The sequence below is a fragment of the Bison bison genome, unplaced genomic scaffold (assembly GCF_000754665.1).
Source record: "Bison bison bison isolate TAMUID 2011002044 unplaced genomic scaffold, Bison_UMD1.0 scf7180017864268, whole genome shotgun sequence".
NCBI classification, from domain to species: Eukaryota; Metazoa; Chordata; class Mammalia; order Artiodactyla; family Bovidae; genus Bison; species Bison bison.
The window spans coordinates 816,371-838,385 of record NW_011494840.1 but is presented as its reverse complement, the minus strand read 5'-3'; the positions used below and the strand labels follow the sequence as shown (position 1 = coordinate 838,385).

General features: G+C 41.4%; 1 protein-coding gene across 1 annotated transcript in view; it reads left to right on the top strand.

Moving 5' to 3' along the window:
- Positions 1 to 22,015, top strand: part of COL19A1 (collagen, type XIX, alpha 1) — a 445,162-nt gene that overhangs the window by 391,295 nt on the left and 31,852 nt on the right. Inside the window, exons 37-43 of the mRNA XM_010848502.1 lie at positions 937 to 990; positions 3,137 to 3,181; positions 5,451 to 5,501; positions 5,587 to 5,631; positions 6,051 to 6,077; positions 11,347 to 11,400; positions 15,225 to 15,269. Of these exons, the coding sequence (XP_010846804.1) occupies positions 937 to 990; positions 3,137 to 3,181; positions 5,451 to 5,501; positions 5,587 to 5,631; positions 6,051 to 6,077; positions 11,347 to 11,400; positions 15,225 to 15,269 (321 nt within the window). The remainder of the gene's footprint in view (positions 1 to 936; positions 991 to 3,136; positions 3,182 to 5,450; positions 5,502 to 5,586; positions 5,632 to 6,050; positions 6,078 to 11,346; positions 11,401 to 15,224; positions 15,270 to 22,015) is intronic.

The window sequence follows — 22,015 nt, the reverse complement described above, 5'->3', positions numbered from 1 at the left end:
TTGGCACCTTTTTTCACTGTCCCTCAAACACAGTATCACATTCTTTGTGTCTTTAGGTATCCTGTTTTCTTAAAACAGAAATCTCTTTTCTTTTCCCACCTGTTAAACCCAATCTCTCCATAAAGCAGAGCGCAAAACTAGGGTTGCTGGTTAAAATATTGGATCTAAGGTTAAATTTTAATTTCATATAAATAAATGGTTTCATAGCATGTTTGTCCCAAATATTGTATTTTTATTTGTTAAATCTAGCAATCCTATTCAAGCCTCAATTTTTGCAATCCTCCTCTCCTTAGAGTTCCTATGCAAATGGTATGTAGGAATGTAATCATGATCCTTAATGTTTTGAATCATGGATTTGCCATAATGAAAATTTTACCGTTCATGCTTTCACCACAGTTATATTGAACAAAGCTGAGTTTAAATTGTAGGCTAAAATTAAAAGTTAAGAGCAAAAATTGTGAAAGGAATCATGGAAATTATAGCTAACTGTTCTCAAAAAAGATTTTAAATTAAATTTTGTTTTCCATTGGTAAAATGCAGATCGCATAACTCAATATGCACCTTGTTAATTCTGCTCTATGAAGTATTAAAATGTTGATCACTACCAAAATTATAGCTCATTTAGGAAGGCATAATGTTATGTAAATTGCCATTTAAACAGCAAGGCTAAATTTTTAAATGTATTAAAAGGTTCCAATTAAGGTCATTAAATGTGGTTGGCCAAGGTGAAAAAGCGACCACAAATACAAATTTTTTCCTTCCAAGGGCTTATCAGCAGGATACAGCTGCAGTATCAGCCTGAAGAAATATACGCTTATAGGACTGATTTAATTATGATCAAATGACCTTCAAAATGTATCAGTTTGAGCAACCAACTTCCAACATGCTTGGCTTTTCTTGTTGTTTCGGTAACAAACTTAGTTTTGTGTTTTACAGGGCTTATTAGGAAGAACGGGACACCCTGGCCCCATGGGAACAAAGGGTGACAAGGTACAGAGGGAAAATCTCACTTACTGTCCAAACTAGGGTTTGGGGTGGATGCAAGGTAAGACCACTTTTAGAGAAAGTCTGGAAAATCAAGCAAAGCTTCAAAGTAGGACAGGTGTCAGGGAAGGGGGCTTGGAAGGACATAGGTCCCGAAATTGGTCTGAATACAAGAGATATGCTCCCAGGGAAAAGGATGAATAGAATGTGGGTACCACATGCCAGCTCCAGGCTGTATACTAGGTCCTGGGCATCCACGGTGTGAAGGACAGGGCGAGAGCCACCTCCTGACGAGAGCAGGAAGGTGGGTAGTATCGGGGCATCCAGCCACAGGTGCCAAGGCTCCCAACAGCTCACAGCTCTCAGCATCAGGATTCCAGTAACTGATGGGCTTGCTGAGGAAATCTGCAAGTTTCATCCTTTGAGAGTCATAGGGGAAGTCCTCTAAAGAACCATCACAGCTTGCTTCATGGGGAGTCCAGTCAATGAGTCAGCAGGGAAGGGCAGCAAAAGAGGGGTCTCAGCAGGAAGTTCACACGGTACCCGATTTAATATCTGAAGCCCCCCACCACCGCCCACCACAGTGTGATAGAGCCAGCACCTGAGTCACGTGGACTAACTATTCAGATTCGAGAAATTTAAGAATCAGGAATCCATGAGCCACTTCAGTGGCTCATACCCCGAAATGCCCACAATGGGCATAATGGCATCAAAGAGCAGAGGAATCCCCCTCCCCCAAATTGAAAAGCGACCGTGTGCATATTCTAGACAGTCTCACACATTTTTCTCTGATAGCATCCTAGGGAGTTTGCCCAGCCCCACCAGCCTTTTCTCCATGTTCTTGATGGAAATTATTCTGTTGGAGATTTGCCTTTTGAGGTTAATGGGAATTCCACACAGAGATGAGCTTTGGGCCACAGTCGAGAATGAAAATATGACTTTTAATTGTGCCAGAAAAAAAAAAGTCCTTTCAGTAGGCACATGTTTTCCTTGTTTGTTGTCCTCTTGCAGTTCAGGAGAACCATGACATAATTCTCTGAAGGGCTCTGCCGGCAGCCTGCAGGACCTGATTTGTCTTAGAGAGAAACATGCAGTACACTCATTGTTACTCAGCCTCAGGGAGATACATGGCAAGAAAATCTTTACAGTTGGTCTTTATTGATAAAGACACAATCAGGAGGTTTATATGACTATTTGGTTTATAATGAAAAAAATGGGGAGATTGAAATGCAACCCATCAAATTTATGAAAATGGACTAAAATCCCTCAAAATTCTTGAGCATGATAAGTAAGAATTTACTCTCTGATTCTTCTTTAATTAACCATTTCTTGCCATTGCCCCTGATAATCAAGAGACTAGGAGACTGTTAGAGGCTATTCTTTAAAAAAAAAAAAAAAAAAGCAGTTACAGGAAGAACTGGTTAAAGACACCAAAGGGAGTATCGTGCCTCTGCTTATCATGGACTAATAACCAGCCTATGTTTTATAAAAATATAAGTCAAATCCCAAGTTTCAAGTTTCAGCTTGAATTCATTTTTCAAAGATGTCGTTTTCAGTCTGCCTTGCCTGGAAGCAGAATGTCTGAGGCTGTTTATGTTGTATAGAATGTTTCCTTTAAATAGCACTGTCCCTCGGTCACCTCTGCTCAAGGGGACACGCCTGACATTAACTTAGGTAGTGAGAGAGGTTTCTCCCCCTGCAGACACAACTCAGATTGTTATTTTCCACTTTAGTTAAAGTATGTGGATGCCCCCTCTGGTTCCCCAAAGATGAAGGTGGTGGGGTGAGGATCTGCCCCAGAGAGCCGAGTCCCTGAGCCATCCCCACTTGCAGGAAGTCTGCTTTGCACCCCGAGGTGGGGAGAGTTCCCCCAGTTGCGCTCAAAGCCCAGGACCTCATCGCCTGGTTGCCTGGCTCCATCTGAAAATAAGCTTTGTCCCTGGGGGTCAAACGTTGAAGATCTGAATGCCTGTGGGAAAAGACATTTAACTTTCCTGTGGGCTAGTAATTCCCCAGGTGAAGAAAAAAGCCGAGCTGAATAAGACTTTGCAAGGCTGACAAAATGGCAAGTCATATCAGTTTCAGAATGTCTGGTTCATAAACCTGGGGTAGAAACGTCTGTCACTGATGTTGGTCTGTCTACCCTTCGCAGGGCAGTGAGGGGCCCCCTGGGAGACCTGGACCGCCTGGACCACCTGTGAGTCGTTTCTTGTTTAAAACATAAATGCATGCTTCTCCTTGAGGCTTTTTATAAGCAGTAAAGTCCTATTGTCTAGCACAAGGAACTATATTCAGTATCCTGCAATAAACATATCATAATGGAAAAAGTGGGGGGGGAAGCCTTTTGTAAAGGTGTTGGACTTCAAGGATAAAAGTCGTCTGAGTTTTATGTATGAATTTGAATGGCAGCCAGTATGGCTTGGGGAGCTCTGACTCCCTGTGAGCTCAGCCCTGAGGCACAGCACTCAGGTTTGCATGCTGTGGGCTCAGTTCACCTGAGGGTGCCTGACTCACCACTTCCTGCCGAGGGGATGCTCGAAAAGTCATTTAACCTCAATGAGCCTCATTCATGGAAAATAGAGGGGCCATAAAGAGATCCCTTCCAGCATTGTGAGATGATAGAAAAATTGTGTTGTGCTGTGTGTGTTTATTACTATCCATGATGCCTAAGATGCTAGGAAACTCTATTTATACAGCGCTTAGTGAATGAAATGTACAAGGGCCATCAGTGTTCTCCTCAGGGCTGAGACAGATGTTGTCAGGAGGCTGGGGAGAAGACAGGTGCCTCTCCCTGGAGCAAGTCTGCCCTCAAGTGGGGTCTCGCTTGAACAGCATCTCAGCTTCCATCTCGCCGAATGTTCCTTCCCATTGGCCTCAGAGGGAGAGTTTAAGAAGCCAAACTCACCCAAAGCGGGCAGAGGTCATCTGTGACTTTTTTTGGAGAAAAATAATCGAAAGTTTAATAACATGTGCACCTCTTATATACAAGGGAAACATCCAGGAAAACTGGGTAACTCCCTGAAATGGCCCAAGTCATCACCTGAAATACCGTCTTCACCAAAAAGCAAAAGAAAGGAAGTGTATGTTGTTGTGCCGATTTATGTCTTAGCTTTCTCCTTTGGTAGGTTTCTTGAGATTCCGAAGACAACAAAGATAGGTTGCTTGTCTGTGTGCTTTGCACACTTCAGTGAAGACATCAGCATCTGTTTTCCTAAACCTGCTCTTCATTTTACTTACCTTCTCCCTTGACACGGAAGCAGGGCAGACAGCACCTGAGGCTCAAACACTAAAATGCACTCCCTCCCTAGTGGACAGCACAGCAAACTGCAACATGAGCCCACAAAGGGGACCTGTATTTTACAATGGACTTAAGAAATCGCCCTTCCTCCTCCCACCTGGATTCTCCATAGCTATTTATTCTTCAAAACAAATTAAATGCTGTCTCTCCTGGGAACCCTCCCACCCTGGCCCTAGAAATCTCAGACAAAAGTATCCTTTGCCCTCCAGGACTATATACAGTAGACATTCAGCATTTGTCAAACTGCTGAATTGAATTGTCAAAAGGATGAGTGAAGTACTAAAGGAATAAATGAACAAAGCTTTTTTCCTTCCTTCACAAGTGTTTGCAGGATGCACGCAGGTCACGTGCCCTGAGCACCGCTGGCTACCATGGTCCAAAAGCAGGGCAATGAAGGACCTTCAGTTTTGCAGCTAAAATGTGGAAATCACAGTAAAGGAAAATGCAAGTTATTGATTCTATGGGGATTTAAAAAAAAAAAAAAAGGCTAAAAGATCTGAACTAAAATTTTCATGTGCAAATTTTTCCTGAATGCTAAAATATATGACTATGAAAGCCTCTCAAATGAGTTCTCTTTAAAGTGTTAGCCTGGGACTTGATTCACAGATCAATTTTACTAGGAAGTTTCTATTCCCTATTGTTTTAAAGTATATAATTTTGTAGTACATCCACACAGGGTTGTTTATAAAATCGTATCCCCTGTTTCTCTTAATTTTCTATTCAGTATGAAAAGACTGTGGGAAAAAATTACCTTTCAGTAGCCAAATTGTTCCCTATTCACATCTTCATCAGCACTCCTGTATTATGGCCTGCAGGTCAGCATGCTGTAAACAGTTAGCATAAATAGGCAATTCAGAAACTGAATTTTAATGAGCAAATAATATTTTCCTCTGAATACATTAGTGTCTTATCTGTCAAATCAGTACATTCATCACAGTCCTGCAGAAAGTGTGTGTGTGTGCTCCAGGTGGAGCTTGCATGCCTTTGGGATTTTTTCCTCTACATTTGCTTTAGAAAAACCAAAAATGGAAACACTGTTATTTTTACTGATAGCATTAAGCTCAGTTTCTAAAATAGAAGAGGAAAAATATCATTTGGTAAAACAACAAAGTTAGAGACTCTCACTGTTAACGTAAAAGAATAATTCCGTATCTCATTTCTCCTCAAGGGTGTACCATTCAATGAAGGGAATGGAATGAGCAGTTTATATAAAATCCAGGTATTTACTTTTCTAATTATGTAAAGTCACTTTCTGGTTCCAGGTTACTACAAATTCGTCTCACCTTTTTCTTTCTCTTTTGAAGGGAGGTGTGAACGCTCCCAGTTACCCAGGGCCCCCCGGCCCCCCTGTGAGTACAGTTGTTTATCATGAAGCCTATTTTCACTGAACAGTCACATATACACAACAAAAAGACATCCTAAGGTCACTGAAAATTATGCATTAGAAATATAACCAAAATGTTCTGCAGGAGGAAATAAATGAAATCAATAATAATAAGATTGTACACAAAATAAAGAAAAATTGCATTACGCGTAGAGATGTCACATTTTGGAAATCTGAGAACTAAATCAACATCCAGGCGATCGCCATCATGGGAGTTCTATTAAGTTAGATTTCGTCATCTTATGCTTCAAATCCAAACGGTAGCAAAGCAAGGCTTGCACATATTTTTACATGTATTAAAGCAAATTGGACAAAAATTCTTCATAGTTTGTGATTTTGCTTCAGTCGTTATTTTCAAGGTGACTTCTCACATTTTTCTTACAGGGCCCCAAAGGCGATCCTGGCCCAGTGGTATGTATATTCCCATGTTTTGTGTCTTTATTAGTGTTTAGAAGAGCTCAGGAGCAATGCCTTCCTTCTGAGATGTGTGTCAGTGAGCATGAAAGCAGCAGGCCCGCTCCTCATCTCAGAAAGCCTCAGTCCTGATGTCACTGCCCTTGACATTTCCCCATCAGTGCATTTGGAGAAATCACCCTGGGCTAGAAAGAGATACATATAAAGCTCCTGAGAAATAGAGCACTTTCTTCCAATAGAACTATTCTGATGATCATGAAAGTGGATCATGAAAGAAAAATATTAGTGGATCATGAAAGAAAAATATTTATTGAAAAGAAATTCTTTAAGATGTCTGCCATAGCTCCCAACAACGACAACAGAGATAGGGGCTGTTTATTTACTTTCAGTCTGAGGCAGTTTTTCTGGAGGAGATTTGGTGAGCTGTGATAACCCTGTTTACTGCGAGTGATGTGTCGGGAGGTTAACCCTCCGCCTGGGGAGAGATCCTGTCCTCCAGCCCCCCAAGGATGATGACTGCGGTCAGGCATCCTCCTCAACCACGAGGTGTCCCTGGAAAAGTTCTGCCAAATGCAGTTAGATTACTTTTATTCCCTGGCTGACTTATCTGTCATGTCCTTTACAAGCAGATGCTCTGTCCTTCATATTTCATTTCTCTGTACTTTGACCTTTGGATATATGCTTGAAACTCAGATGTACCTGAAACCGATATAAATTTTCAAAGCACTTTCCATTGCCGTGAGAAGAGATTGAAGGCCCTTTCGTTACAGTGGAGTTTGGTAAAACTAGATGGATACATTTTAAACAAGCAGGACAGCCATAAAAAGCAATCTTTTCGCATCTAAATACATTTTCAAAGGAGATGCATGAAAGAGCTTTTTGTTGTGGTTATTATTAGGCAGTTAAAAACTGATTTGTTTTCCCCTAAAATCATGAATTAACCCAGTTAGAAGCATTTTCCAAATATGTCATGTGGGAGTTTCCTTTGTTTTGTTACTCATGCTGTGCTTTCTTTATCTGTAACATTTTTTAATGCTTTAATCCACTATATCCTTCATTCCAATATCAGTCTTCTTTCATCTTATTGGTAAAAATTTCTTCTTGGTATTTCCTTCTTTCTCACACACACACACACACACACACATCCCTTCTGGATCATTTAGGAGCACACAGGCTTCTCACTGCCTTCCCCAAAACACCAAAGTTTTTTCATTAGGTGAGAAAAACATATAATAATAAAGGATAAGTTATATTTATTTGGATTGGAAAGTGGGTGGTAACAAAAATGTAGATAGATGTGAGTAGAATCTGAAGAGATGAGGCTTTGATTTTTCTTAGCTGCAACAAAGGATAAAGAATAAACACTAAGTGAAGGCTGTTCCTTGCTTTTAGAGGCGTGAATTAAGTGGGTGAAGCACAAAATTGGAATCATAAAATGTGAAATCATGAAATTAACCACTGTGTACTCCTTCAGGTTTATCTTAGATGAAACTTTAGATTATTCCTTTGGAATTCATGTTACCAGTTGCCCCTAGGTAGAGAAATACTACCTCATACCACAGAGATAAGCCAAGAATGGTGGAATCACAGGTCACTGAATAGGGTGAAGTGAAGTTCAGTTGTGTCCGACTCTTTGCGACCCCATGGACTATACAGTCCATGGAATTCTCCAGACCAGAATACTGGAGTGGGAAGCTGTTCCCTTCTCCAGAGGATCTTCCCAACCAACGGATCAAACCCAGGGCTCCCCCCTTGCAGGTGGATTCTTTACTAGCTGAGCCACAAGGGAAACTCAAGAATACTGGAGTGGGTAGCCTATTGCTTCTCCAGCAGATCTTCCCAACCCAGAAATCAAACCAGGGTCTCCCGCACTGCAGGTGGATTCTTTACCAGCTGAGCTACCAGGTCACTGAATAAACAACGGAAACTCCTCTTGGGGCTTTGGGGGAAGATTTACTCTTCCAGCCTCCTTCAAACCCCAGGCTACCAGATCTGCATCACTGTCTCTAATCTTCTCAGTGAAACATTGCAGATAAAAATCACCCCGATTGAATTTATTCTTTCCTGAAGTGATCCATTTCATTCCCTTGGTATTCAATTTATAATTGGTTTTCAATTAAATATTTTTTTATTAGCTACTTTCAAACAAATGTCAATTGATTGGCTGAGCACTGTTCAACCAATTCCTCTGTCTTAAGGATAACTGAGAATATAAACAAGGAGAATCAAAGAGCTTATTTCCTTTGTCAATGACCCAAGGCCTCTATTACAGAGCTTCATGCAGAATAGAATCTAAACATCTTTTTTTCTGATTGGCAGGTTACATATTGGTAGATGTCTAAAAAGATTTTTGGAGCAAAGAAAGTATCCAGATCATATGCTTCTCATTAAGCATCTCATAATAAGGACAATATCATAACTCATAATAGAAGTTAGTGTTGGTAGTATTTTTGAAGTAGATTAGCATTAGGCATGCAAAAATTTATAGAGAATGGACATTTATAGAGAATGGACTTGGAAAGCTACATTTTCTATATGATTATGTTGAAAGTATCCAGTGTCCTGAGAATATATTTGTAGTTAACATTAATTTATGGTTCACAGCAAACTGTGGAAAATTCTTAAAGAGATGGGCATACCAGACCACTTAATCTGTCTCCCAAGAAACCTGTATGCAGATCAAGAAGCAATAGTTAGAACTGGACATGGAACAATGGACTGGTTCAAAATTGGGAAAGGAGTACATCAAGGCTGCTTATTCAACTTACATGCAGAGTACATCATGCGAAAAGCCAGCCTGGATGCATCACAAGCTGGAATCAAGATTTCCAGGAGAAATATCAACAACTTCAGACAAGCAGATGATACCACTCTAATGGCCAAAAGTGAAGAGGAACTAAAGAGCCTCTTGATGAGGGTGAAAGAATAGAGTGAAAAAGCTGGCCTGAAGTTCAGCATTCAAAAAACTAAGATCATGGCATCCGGTCCCATCACTTCATGGCAAATAGGAGGGAAAAACAGATTTTATTGTGGCAGATTTATTTTCTTGGTCTCCAAAATTTCTGCGGACAGTGGCTGCAGCCTTGACACTAAAAGAATCTTGCTCCTGGGAAGGAAAGCTATGACAAACATAAACAATATTAAAAAATGGAGACATCACCTTGCTGACAAAGATCCGTCTAGTCAAAGCTATGCTTTTTCCAGTAGTCATGTACAGATATGAGAGTTGGACCGTAAAGAAGGCTAGGCTTGAAAAACTGGTTCTTTCAAATTATGTTGCTGAAGAAAGACTCTTGAGAGTCCCTTGGACTGCAAAGAGATCAAACCAGTCAATCCTAAAGGAAATCAACCCTGAATATTCATTGGAAGGACTAATGCTGAAGCTCCAATACTTTGGCCACCTTATATGAAGAGTTGACTCACTGGAAAAGACCCTGATGCTGGGAAAGATTGAAAGCAAAAGGAGAAGGGGGCGACAGAGGATGAGATGGTTAGATAGCATCACTGACTCAATGGACATCAATTTGAGCCAACTGTGAAAGATAGTGAAGGACAGGGAAGCCTGGTATGCCACAGTCCACGAGGTTGCAAAATTGGACACGACTTAGTGACAGAACAACAACAATCAAACCACTTCAGTTCAGTTCAGTCATTCAGTCGTGTCCTACTCCTTGCGACCCCATGAATTACAGCACGCCAGGCCTCCCTGTCCATCACCAACTCCCGGAGTTCACTCAGACTCATGTCCATCGAGTCAGTGATGCCATCCAACCATCTCATCCTCTGTCGTCCCCTTCTCCTCCTGCCCCCAATCCCTCCCAGCATCAGAGTCTTTCCCAATGAGTCAACTCTTCGCATGAGGTGGCCAAAGTACTGCAATTTCAGCTGTAGCATCATTCCTTCCAAAGAAATCCCAGGGCTAATCTCCTTCAGAATGGACTGGTTGGATCTCCTTGCAGTCCAAGGCACTCTCAAGAGTCTTCTCCAACACCACAGTTCAAAAGCATCAATTCTTCAGCACTCAGCTTTCTTCACAGTCCAACTCTCACATCCATACATGACTGCTGGAAAAACCATAGCCTTGACTAGACAGACTTTCATTCACAAAGTGATGTCTCTGCTTTTGAATATGCTATCTAGGTTGGTCATAACTTTCCTTCCAAGGAGTAAGCGTCTTTTAATTTCATGGCTGCAGTCACCATCTGCAGTGATTTTGGAGCCCAGAAAACTAAAGTCTGACACTGTTTCCACTGTTTCCCCATCTATTTCCCATGAAGTGATGGGACCAGATGCCATGATCTTCGTTTTCTGAATGTTGAGCTTTAAGCCAACTTTTCACTCTCCTCTTTCATTTTCATCAAGAGGGTTTTGAGTTCCTCTTCACTTTCTGCCATAAGGATGGTGTCATGGGCATATCTGAGGTTATTGATATTTCTCCCAGCAATCTTGATTCCATCTTGTGCTTCTTCCAGCCCAGCATTTCTCATGATGTATTCTGCATATAAGTTAAATAAGCGGGGTGACAATATACAGCCTTGACGTACTCCTTTTCCTATTTGGAACCAGGCTGTTGTTCCATGTCAACCCACTTAGTCTCTCTTAATTTAAAACCCATAATGTTTATTGTTATAAGTTAGCAGCTTCCTTCACCCTAACCTTTCTAAATGGGTTCCTTGAGGACCTAAAGTTTACAGTCAGCTGTGACCATACAGCAACATATGTAACAGATTTTTTTAATAGAAAGGCTTACTCATCTCCTCTCAGTGACACATCAGCAGTAACTGCCCCTGGGGCTGTCCTCTGAAGCACCAAAGTTCATGTCCAGCTCCAGGGAATATTGAGGGATGATAAACTTTGGTTTGAGAGCTCCATCTTTAGTCTTGTTTTCTGACAATCTGGAAGCCTTAGGTACCTCACAAATGCAAAGTTTATTAAAGCCCAGCCTTTTCTTCTATCTCTTATTGAAATTGGAGTTATCACTGACTAGAGGAATTCATTCAGAGCAGATTCTTAATCAGAATAAAAACAGTTAATTAGAAAAAATACTCATACTTCAGGGAATAGCTTTATTTTCTAACTATTTTCAAATACCAAATGCAAGAATACAGATGCTTGAAAATAGAGCATACTGTTTGCTTGCTAAATTACCAATCAGTATTTGAGAGAGTACTTTCTAGGCAAAAAAATAAAAAATCCTTGCTTTTGAAATGAATGATTTAGAAACCTTTGATTGTTGCTTTTGTGTTCTTATGTTCATATTTAACAGGGAGAACCTGGTGCAATGGGGTTGCCAGGACTAGAAGGATTTCCTGGTGTAAAGGTAAGTGCAGGGTTAAGCGTGTGCTCACCAGTTCAACATTCAGAAATGTTTACTGAGCACCTACCGTTGGGCCAGGAGCTGTTTTAGGTTTGGGGATACCTAAGAGAACAAAATAGACAGAAATCTCTGTCCTTGTGAAAATTATGTTCTAAGCGGGAAATACAGAAACTAAGAGAATAAATACAAATAATTAATAATATTGTTAGTAAGTGCTGTGGAAAGAAAGAAAAAGTAGAGGCGATTAAAGGGCATCAGGAGTGCAGAAGGGGAGGGTGTGATTTTAAATCAGGTGGTCTGAGAAATCAGGAACTAAGCAGACTTGGAAGGGGTGGGGGGATGGTGAGTTAGCTAAACCCCTGAAGCCAGAAGGAAGAAAGTTCCAGGCAAGATGAGTAAGTTCTTGAGATTTAATATATAGCAGGGTGATGCTAGGTAACAATACTAAATGTATGCTTGAAATTTGCTAAGTGTTCTCAACACACACACAGACACACACACAGTGACCTGTGAGAGGTGATGGAGATGTGAATTAGCTTGATTATGGTGATCATTTACCAATATATATGTATATCACATCATCAAACTGTATACCTTAAATATATACAACTAGAAAAAGAAGGTCTTAAATGCCCTGAGACGGGAACAATCCTATACATTCAAGGAGACCCGCGAGTGAGCGAGGGAAGCATGCTAGGAGATCAGGTCAGAGAGGTGGGGTGGAGGTGAGGGGCAGCCCTGCCCAGCAGTGCTGCTTGCTGGCCCATGGAGGACCAGGGCCAGTCTGCAAGTTTTGTCATGGGTTTGGAGGCAGGGTAAGCACACAGATGGAGAGCAAGCATGTAAACAACTTGACTTTTGACATGGCCATAATATGCAAACATGTGACCCACATTGGTTCATGATGCATTAGAAAATAAATAAGCAAGTAAATTGCTCCTTCACCACAGGTAGTTTGAGAAGCACTAATTAATAAAGAGGCTTATCAGCCATCATAAAGACTCTCTCTCTCACTCTGAGTGAAATATGGAGCCAGTGGTGGCTTCTGAGTAGAAAAGTGACATACCTGCAGCTGGAGTGTAAGGAAAGCTCCTCTGTCCATGGGATTCTCCAGGCAAGAATACTGGAGTGGATTGCCATGCTCTCCTCCAGGGGATCTTCCTGACCCAGGGATCGAACCCATGTCTCTTACATCTGCTGCATTGGCAAGCGGGTTCTTTACCAGTAGCACCGCCTGGGAAGCCCAATGGGACAGGGAAGACACAGACTACACCCATATATGGGGCAGTGGTGTTGGCTCAGACAAGAGCAGAATCAGTGGAGCTCTTGAGGAGGCTGAGGCTCTGGACATGTTGTGAAGGAAGGGCAATAGGGCTGACGGGATCTGGGTCTAAGAGAAGAGTCAGGGATGGCTCCAAGGTGCTTGACCTGAGCACCTGAGATGATGGCATGTTATCAACAGAAATGAGGAAAGCTCTACACAGAGTCTGTTCAGAGAGGGTAGGATGAGAATGATCCATAGTATAATTTTGGACATGGGACCAATTATGGGAATTATCTACTAGACAGCATAGTGGGGGTACTGGAGTAGGTGGTACAATAGAAAAGTGTAGAGTTTAAAAAGAGGTCTAAGTGCAGATATAAATTGATTGTGTAAGCCTATAGGTGCTATCTGAAAGTCAAGAGCCTGGAAAAGATCACCAAGAGAATGACAGTAGATTTTTTTTTAAAGAGAAGAGGATCACAGACTGAGCCTTGAAGCCCTCCAATATTAAGATCAGGAAGAAAGCAGGGGGTGAGCAAGGGAGACTGAGATGCAGGGACCAGAGGTCTCATCTGAGAGTGAGGTAGGGAGAAGAGTTTGGAAGTTTGAGGAAAAGGTCTTCTACGAGAGGGCAAGTCCAGGAACCACAGAGTGTGGTGGCTGAGCAGAAGCCCCTCGAGACTCATGGTCATGAACTGAAATGAGACCAGTCAGTGAGATTGTGTCCATGCGCACAGAGCAGGAGGGGAGCTGGGTTTAAACAAGTTCCCGTTTTGACAAATAAGTGAGAGACGTGCGGATGGAACTGTGAGCCAGCAGTATATATAGGGAGTGATTATAACCAGTGACCATGGGATCTAAACTAGATACACAAGCAAGAGGGGCCATCTAGGGAGTGAAGGAGCATGAAAACTTTTCTACCAGGGATGGTAGAGAGGTCTTTGTGACATCAAAATTTTGGGGGGTTCAAGGTACTCAAGGGAGTGATTTACAATGATGGAAGATGGTGGTCCAAGCTTGGAATGCAGGCAGTGGAGGTTACAGAGAGATACTGTTTTTGATTAGGTCTCAGGTATAATTATGGAAATAAGAGTTCTGCCAGATAATTAAATTAGACTGATTCAAAGTACTGTGAGATCCAATCGTTGGAAGGACCATATGATCAGACAGGAGCCCTCTTAACTTCATCTTTATCAGATATGCAAATATTTCCATTGAATGAAAAGCCCCAGTACATTCATTTCCAGGGTAAAAATCCTGCAGTTTAAAAGAGCAAAGTGAACTGAGGACTATCTGTTTAGGTCCTTCACCCATTTTTATACTAGTTCTTTTTTTTTTTAACTGTAGCTACGGTTTATATAATGAAGACACTACTTCTATATTATATGATGGAGTCTTTATCTTAATTGGTCCTTGCCTTTCAGTTTTATGTTTAATCTTACAGAATTTATATGGAGTATAATGCAAAGAGAGGAATTAGACTTTTTCAAAGAAATTATTCAATTATTAGCACTATTTGTTGAATAATACAGCCCTTTCTTTACTAAAACCCTATTGTAAATGTTGGTCTGTTCCTGAACTTGCTGTTATATTGCATTGATATACTGCTTAATCTTGGGCCAATATTCCATATTTCAATTATTATAGCTTTATTGCATGCTGAAATATGGTATTGCTAATGTCTTTATTATTCTTCTTTTACTTTTTCTCTTATCCTCAAGTATATTTATTATCCCAAGTGAACTTTAATATCATTTGATCAAGCTGCAATTTGTAAAAATTGCATTAAATTTATAAATTAGTTTGGGCGCAATGACACCTTTACAGCGCTGTCTTGCCCTCCAAGAACAAAACATCTCTCTCCGTTTAATCAAATCTTCTTTTATGTCCCTCAGTGAACTTACGAAGTTTTTTAATGTCGATTCTGCCCAACAAAAATTGCCATTTTATTGCCCCATATATAACCATAAGTATTTTTAGCCTTGTCAGCTTTATCTAAAATACCACACTGCCTTTGGGAAAAAGGTTGAGTCATTCCACTGTTTAGAGAAATTCCAGAGGTCTTCTTATTGGCCTCATGAGGAGAAACTACAAAATCCTTAGTTCTAAACCCATTCATTTTAACCCTACATCCAATGAGATGAATCTATTGAAAGCTTTTCAGAAGACATTCAAGGTCTTAGTCTTTTAATTATTGGTAATAAGTTACTTTTGAATATATGGAAGAAATGTATTGGCTAATTTTACCTGTAAGTATTATGGGGTTCTGTCTTAAAGAATAGGTTAACAGAAATGATACCATGAATGCTTATTTTCATTAGTATTATTATTTGCTTTGGTATTATGGGGAAAAAAGAGAGAGAGGAGTCTTTAGTAGGTTCCACTGACTGCAGTTCTTATTTTGTCCTTTCCCCATCTGGCCTCTAGCTTCACACCAGCTAATATCGACAACATTTATAAGTTCCGAAGAGAAGCTTTACCAAATCCAAATCATTATCTGAGCATCAGTTTTGGCAGTGGAGGTTGAGTGGGTTTGATTCTAAGCAGTACATGTTTTTTTCAGGGAGATCGAGGGCCGGCAGGCCCCCCGGGAGCGGCAGGAATCTCGGTGAGTTCAGTTTATCTCACGTTGTTCTCACAGGTACCAACCGCCAAAAGGGCTGGGAGCACAGGGTGACTCCTGAAACTCGCAGTTTAAGAAGCAAAATCCCCCCAAAAAGTTTTTTTTAACCCATCTGTTCCTCTCCCACCTCAAGAATGCTCCTGTCTTTATTTTCATCTTTTAAACTTTTTCCTTTGTTTTTTTCTTCCCAACTCACTTTCACGTGGGGAGGGAAAGCCATTACCTGTGCTAATGTGTCAGTACCACATAGCTCTGAGAAGCTTGTTGGGTTTCTCTATTCTTGTAATAGTTCAAGGTTTCTTAATCTTCAGAAGGCAGAGCTCTCATCCTCAGGCAATGTGCTTCAGTATCTTCGTATTAAGCTGCCATCTGCCTGAGTTTTCCCTCAGCCTGGTGTTATTAGCGGAGCTTTATTGCTGCTAATGTTTCCTCATAAACTAGCCCTTTAAGCCTCTCAATCATTTTTGTTGCTCTCTGGTGTCAAATGTTTTAAATCTCATCAAGGTCTTTTCAAATGAATAGGAAGTGCTCCAGGAAAGGTTAAAATCATTTCTCGGAGCCCTAGGGATCATTTTGATCTTCATTCATGATGCTCTAATTAAAATTTTGTGGTCAGGCTTTATGAATAAGAGCCCATTTATCCTCACCAGGTGCCCTGCAGGGTGAGCCAGGGTAGGAAAGTCAGTGGAAGCCCTGTACTTCAATTGCAGGAACATGAGGAAGACAAGAAAGGGCCCTAACATCTCTGCACCACCCACTGACCTCTGCCAACACCCACTAGCACCCAGAGCCTCCCAACAATCCCCTCACTCCATCCCTCAAAAGGCCAGAAGCCACTCTGCTTCCCTCTGTTTCATTGTTGAACCTAACAACAAAAAATAAAGACCCGTCCACATGGCAAACCACTCAAGTATCCTTGCCTATAAAATCCCATGGGCAGAGGAGTCTGGTGGGCTGCAGTCCATAGGGTTGCAAAGAGTCGGGCACAACTGAGTAGCTAACACACTCCATAGAGAGGCATCCTGTATGGAGGATGACATCCCCTTCTTTAGCTGTTTTAGGTCAAGTCTAGTCTTAGTATGATTGTAAAAGTCACATGAAAATATTTTATTTAGCAAGCACTGCAGGGTTTTTATTGTTCAGTCAATAAGTCCTGTCTAACTCTGTGACCGCATGAACTGCAGCACACCAGGCTTCCCTGTCCTTCACTATCTCCTGGAGTTTGCTCAAATTCATGTTCATTGAGTCAGTGATGCCATGCAAGAGTTTCTATACCAGAAAGCATTCTTCTTGAAAACTGGCTCACACTTAATCCCATTCCTCCCCACTCTCCCCAGCTCCCTACTGTTCCTAGCAACATATTTGCACCTGCCTTTGGGATCACCTTGGGTCCCCTTACAACCTGCGTCTCTCATATTCACACCCTGTTTTTGTTTCCACATGGTATGGTGAAGTGTAATGCCCTACTGTATTCATCCAGGTGGGACTATAAATTATGTTCAACTAAGTCACTGTATTCATCCAGGTGGGACTATAAATTATGTTCAACTAAGTCTGCCATAAAAGGAAAAATACTAGCAACCACTGAAGTATTTAAAAGATCAGTGACAGACTCAAAAGACAATCCAAATGAATAATTTCAAGAATATTTTTGAAGGATGCAGCATGATTGAAACTAGAGGCTGCCCTGCCACTTGTTTGGGTAGATCCAATATATTTACCTAAAATGCAGTTTTCATATCTTGTCTTTAAGAAGATTAACTGACAATTACAAAAATGGGGGAGGGTTAAAAAAAATTGCATGCTATATATATAAAACTGGCTATAAAAAAAGTTTTAAAACTGTCACTTTATTTTTTTATAACTGGACTTTACCGTGGCTCAGAAAATGAAATAGTTCAAAGATTCTGGAAATAGCTACACACCAGTGTGAGTATACTTAGCCACTGAATTGTACACATAAAATGGTTAAAATGGTGGAGTTCAAGTTATGTATGCTGCTGCTGCTAAGTCAATTCAGTCGTGTCCGACTCTGTGCAACCCCATGGACGGCAGCCCACGGGCTCCCCCGTTCCTGGGATTCTCCAGGCAAGAACACTGGAGTGGGTTGCCATTTCCTTCTCCAATGCATGAAAGTGAAAAGTGAAAGTGAAGTCGCTCAGTCATGTGTGACTCCTAGTGACCCCATGGACTGCAGCCTACCAGGTTCCTCCGTCCATGGGATTTTCCAGGCAAGAGGACTGGAGTGGGGTGCCAGTGCCTTCTCCGCACGTTATGTATATTTCACAACAATTAAAAAAAAACTTAAGGTGATGGTTCTGGTTGAAGCAAGGATGTTCACTTGCTTTGCACATACAGAACTCTGCTGAGAATCAAGGGCCCAGTCCCACTCTGCCTAGAAGTCTGTCCCTTCCTAGTGTGTAAACAGGCCATCCAGGGCCTTCCCTTGGCTCTTCCTCTGCTCCCTCCCAGGATAGCAGGTGGGTCCCTGGGGCACCGTGCCCTCCCCAGGTCCTCTGAGATCCCTGTTGGCACTGCCTGGCCTTTGGGATCTTCATCTGGAGCTCCAGGTGCGAGTTCCCTGTGCCCCTGAGCCCATGCCAAGGCCCTTTGGAACACTGGCTTTCTCAGCTCTAACACATGCCCCAACTCAGGTCCAGGAGATTCCAGGAGCTCCTGCTGCACTTGGGAAGTGGGGGGGCCAGGATGCCATCTCAGGCCTGTGTCTGCCTCGCCTCACCACTCAGCCATCGCTGACCTGCCAAGGGGCCTTCTTGACCTCCAAAGGACCTGCCAAGAGTTCTATACAGCAAGTAGAGACAAAGCCCAGGTTTCCCTCCCTGGAAACCTGCTGGGATTTCTGTGGTCTCAGCCCCACACCAACATCCCCATCCACATGAGGTTCAAGGGGCAGGATCCTCAGGCCTGGTCTGGATACTAGCCCACTGCTACCTGTGCTGGTCCATCTTCTACTCTGCTCTGTCTCAGAGGTCTCCCTGGTCCACAATGTCTCTGTCCTCAGTCCTCCAGGCCTTCTGTGCTGGGTCAGACCAGTTTTGTGCTCTCCTTTCCAACAAAAACATTTTGCAAATCAAACATGCTTCTTTTCAGACTATCTTACTATGAATGCAAAAACCTTCTTGTGAAATTCAAAGTCTAGGACTTCTATCAGAGAAGGCAATGGCACCCCACTCCAGTACTCTTGCCTGGAAAATCCCATGGGCAGAGGAGCCTGGTAGCCTGCAGTCCATGGGGTCGCGAAGAGTCGGACACGACTGAGCGACTTCACTTTCACTTTTCACTTTCATGCATTGGAGGAAATGTCAACCCACTCCAGTGTTCTTGCCTGGAGAATCCCAGGGACAGGGGAGCCTGGTGGGCTGCTGTCTATGGGGTCGCACAGAGTCGGACACGAGTGACACGACTTTGCAGCAGCAGCAGCAGGACTTCTATGACCCTTTGTGCCCTCCTTTCTCTAAGGTAAAGAAGAGCTGCCTGTCAAACAAGAGGGGATCCCAGAAATGAAGATACATTTGTTTCATATTTTCAATTTTTTTTAAATTAATTTATTTTAATTGGAAGATAATTACTTTACAATATTGTGGTGGTTTTTGCCATATGTCGACACGAATCAGCCATGGGTGCACATGTGTCCCCCCATCCTGAACCCCTCATCCACCTCCCTCCCCACCTCATCCCTCTGGGTTGTCCTAGAGGCACCAGCTTTGAGTGTCCTGCCTATGCATTGAACTTGCACTGGCCATCTACATACCAAACATGTATGGTAACATACATGTTTCAATGCTATTTTCCCACATCATCCCACCCTGGCCTCCTCCCACAGAGTCCAAAAGTCTGTTCTTTACATCTGTGTCTCTTTTGCTGCCGTGCATATAGGATTGTCATTACCATCTTTCTAAATTCCATATATATGTGTTAATATATAGTATTGATGTTTCCCTTTCTGATTTACTTCACTGTGTATAATAGGCTCCAGTTTCACTCACCTCATTAGAACTGACTCAAATGCATTCCTTTGTATAGCTGAGTAATATTCCATTGTGTACCACATGTACCACAACTTCCTTATCCATTTGTCTGCCAATGGACATCTAGGTTGCTTCCATGTCCTAGCTATTTTAAACAGTGCTGCAATGAACATTGGAGTACATGTATCTCTTTCAATTCTGGTTTCCTCAGTGTGTATGCCCAGCAGTGGATTGCTGAGTTGTATGGCAGTTCTATTTCCAGTTTTTTAAGGAATCTCCACACTGTTCTCCATAGTGGCTGTACCAGTTTGCATTCCCACCAACAGTGTAAGAGAGTTCCCTTTTCTCCACACCCTCTCCAGCATTTATTGTTTGTAGACTTTTTGATGGTGGCCATTCTGACCCACGTGAGATGATACCTCATTGTGGTTTTGATTTGCATTTCTCTAATAATGAGTGATGTTGAGCATCTTTTTGTGTGTTTATTATCAATCTGTATGTCTTCCTTGGAGAAATGTCTGTTTAGTTCTTTGGCCCACTTTTTGTTTGGGTTTGTTTTTCTGGTATTGGGCTGCATGAACTGCTTGTATATTTTGGAGATTAATTATTTGTCAGTTGCTTCATTTGCTATTATTTTCTCCTATTCTGAAGGCTGTCTTTTCACCTTGCTTATAGTTTCCTTCATTGTGCAAAAACTTTTAATTCAGTCCCATTTGTTTATTTTTGTTTTTATACTCTGGGAGGTGGGTCATAGAGGATCTTGCTGTGATTTATGTCAGAGAGTGTTCTGCCTATGTTTTCCTCTAAGAGTTTTATAGTTTCTGGCCTTACATTTAGATTTTCAATCCATTTTGAGTTTATTTTTGTGTATGGTGTTAGAAAGTGTTCTAGTTTCATTCTTTTATATGTGGTTGACTGGTTGACCAGTTTTCCTAGCACAACACTTGTCTTTTCTCCATTGTATATTTTTGCCTCCTTTGTCAAAGATAAGGTGTCCATGGGTGCTTGGATTTATCTCTGGACTTTCTATTTTGTTCCATTGATCTATATTTCTGTCTTTGTGCCAGTACCATACCGTCTTGATGACTGTAGCTTTGTAGTATTGCCTGAAGTCAAGAAGATTGATTCCTCTTGTTCCATTCTTCTTTCTCAATATTGTTTTGGCTATTCAAGGTTTTTTTGTGTTTGCATACAAATTGTGAAATTATTTGTTTTAGTTCTGTGAAAAATACCATTGGTAGCTTGATATAGGGATTGTGCTGAATCTACAGATTGCTTTGGGTAGTATACTCATTTTCACTATATTGATTCTTCCAGTCCACGAACATGGTATATTTCTACATTTATGGTAATGGGATCATACTTATCAATAATTACCTTAAATGTAAATGGGTTTAATATTCCAACCAAAAGACAAAGACTGCCCGAATGGATACAAAAATGAAACAGGGGTTTTGTTTTGTATCCATTACAAGAGACAATATGCTGTCTACAAGAGACCCATCTCAAACCTGGGGACACATGCAGACTGAAAATGAGGGGCTGAAAACAGATATTCCATGAAAATGAAGACCAAAAGAAAGCTGGTGTAACAATACTCATATCATATAAAATAGACTTTGAAATAAAGACCATGATAAGAGGCAAAGAAGGAAACTACATAATGATCAAGGGATCAATCCGAGAAGAAGATATAACAGTTATAAATATATTTGCACCCAACATAGAAGTACCTCAATACATAAGGCAAATGCTAAGAAGTATGAAAGGGGAAATTAACGGGAACACAAAAATAGTGGGGGACTTTAATACACCTCTCACACCTATGGATAGTTCAACCAAACAGAAAATTAGCAAGAAAACACAAACTTTAAATGATACAATGGACAAGTTAGACCTAATTAATATCTGCACTGCATTTCACCCAAAAACAATGGATTTCACCTTTTTCTCAAGTGTACAAGAACATTCTCTAGGAAAGATTACACAGAAATCCCTTACATTCCTATACACTAACAATGAAAAAACAGAAGGAGAAATTAAGGAAACAATCCCATTCACCATTGCAATGAAAAGAATAAAATACTTCAGTTCTGTTCAGTTGCTCAGTCATGTCCGACTCTTTGTGACCCCATGGACTACAGCACACCAGGCTTCCTTGTCCATCACCAACTCCTGGAGCTTACTCAAACTGGTGTCCATCGAGTTGGTGATGCCATCCAACCATGTCATCCTCTGTTGTTCCCTTTCTCCTGCTGCCTTCAATCTTTCCCAACAGCAGGTCTTTTCCAGTGAGTCAGCTCTTCGCATCAGGTGGCCAAAGTATTGGAGTTTCAGCTTCAGCATCAGTCCTTCTAATGAATATTCAGGTCTGATTTCATTTAGGATGAACTGGTTGGATCTCCTTGCAGTCCAAGGGACTCTCAAGAGTCTTCTCCAACACCATTGTTCAAATGCATCAATTCTTCGGCGCTCAGCTTTCTTTATAGTCCAACTCTCACATCCATACATGACTACTGGAAAAACCATAGCTTTGACTAGACGGAATTTTGTTGGCAAAGCAATGTCTCTGCTTTTTAATATGCTGTGTAGGTTGGTCATAGCTTTTCTTCCAAGGAAAATTCATAAAATACTTAGGAATAAATTTACCTAAAGAAACAAAAGACCTATATATAGAAAACTATAAAACACTGATGAAAGCATTTTCATAATTCTTATCCTCCCTCCCCCCATCCCCCACCA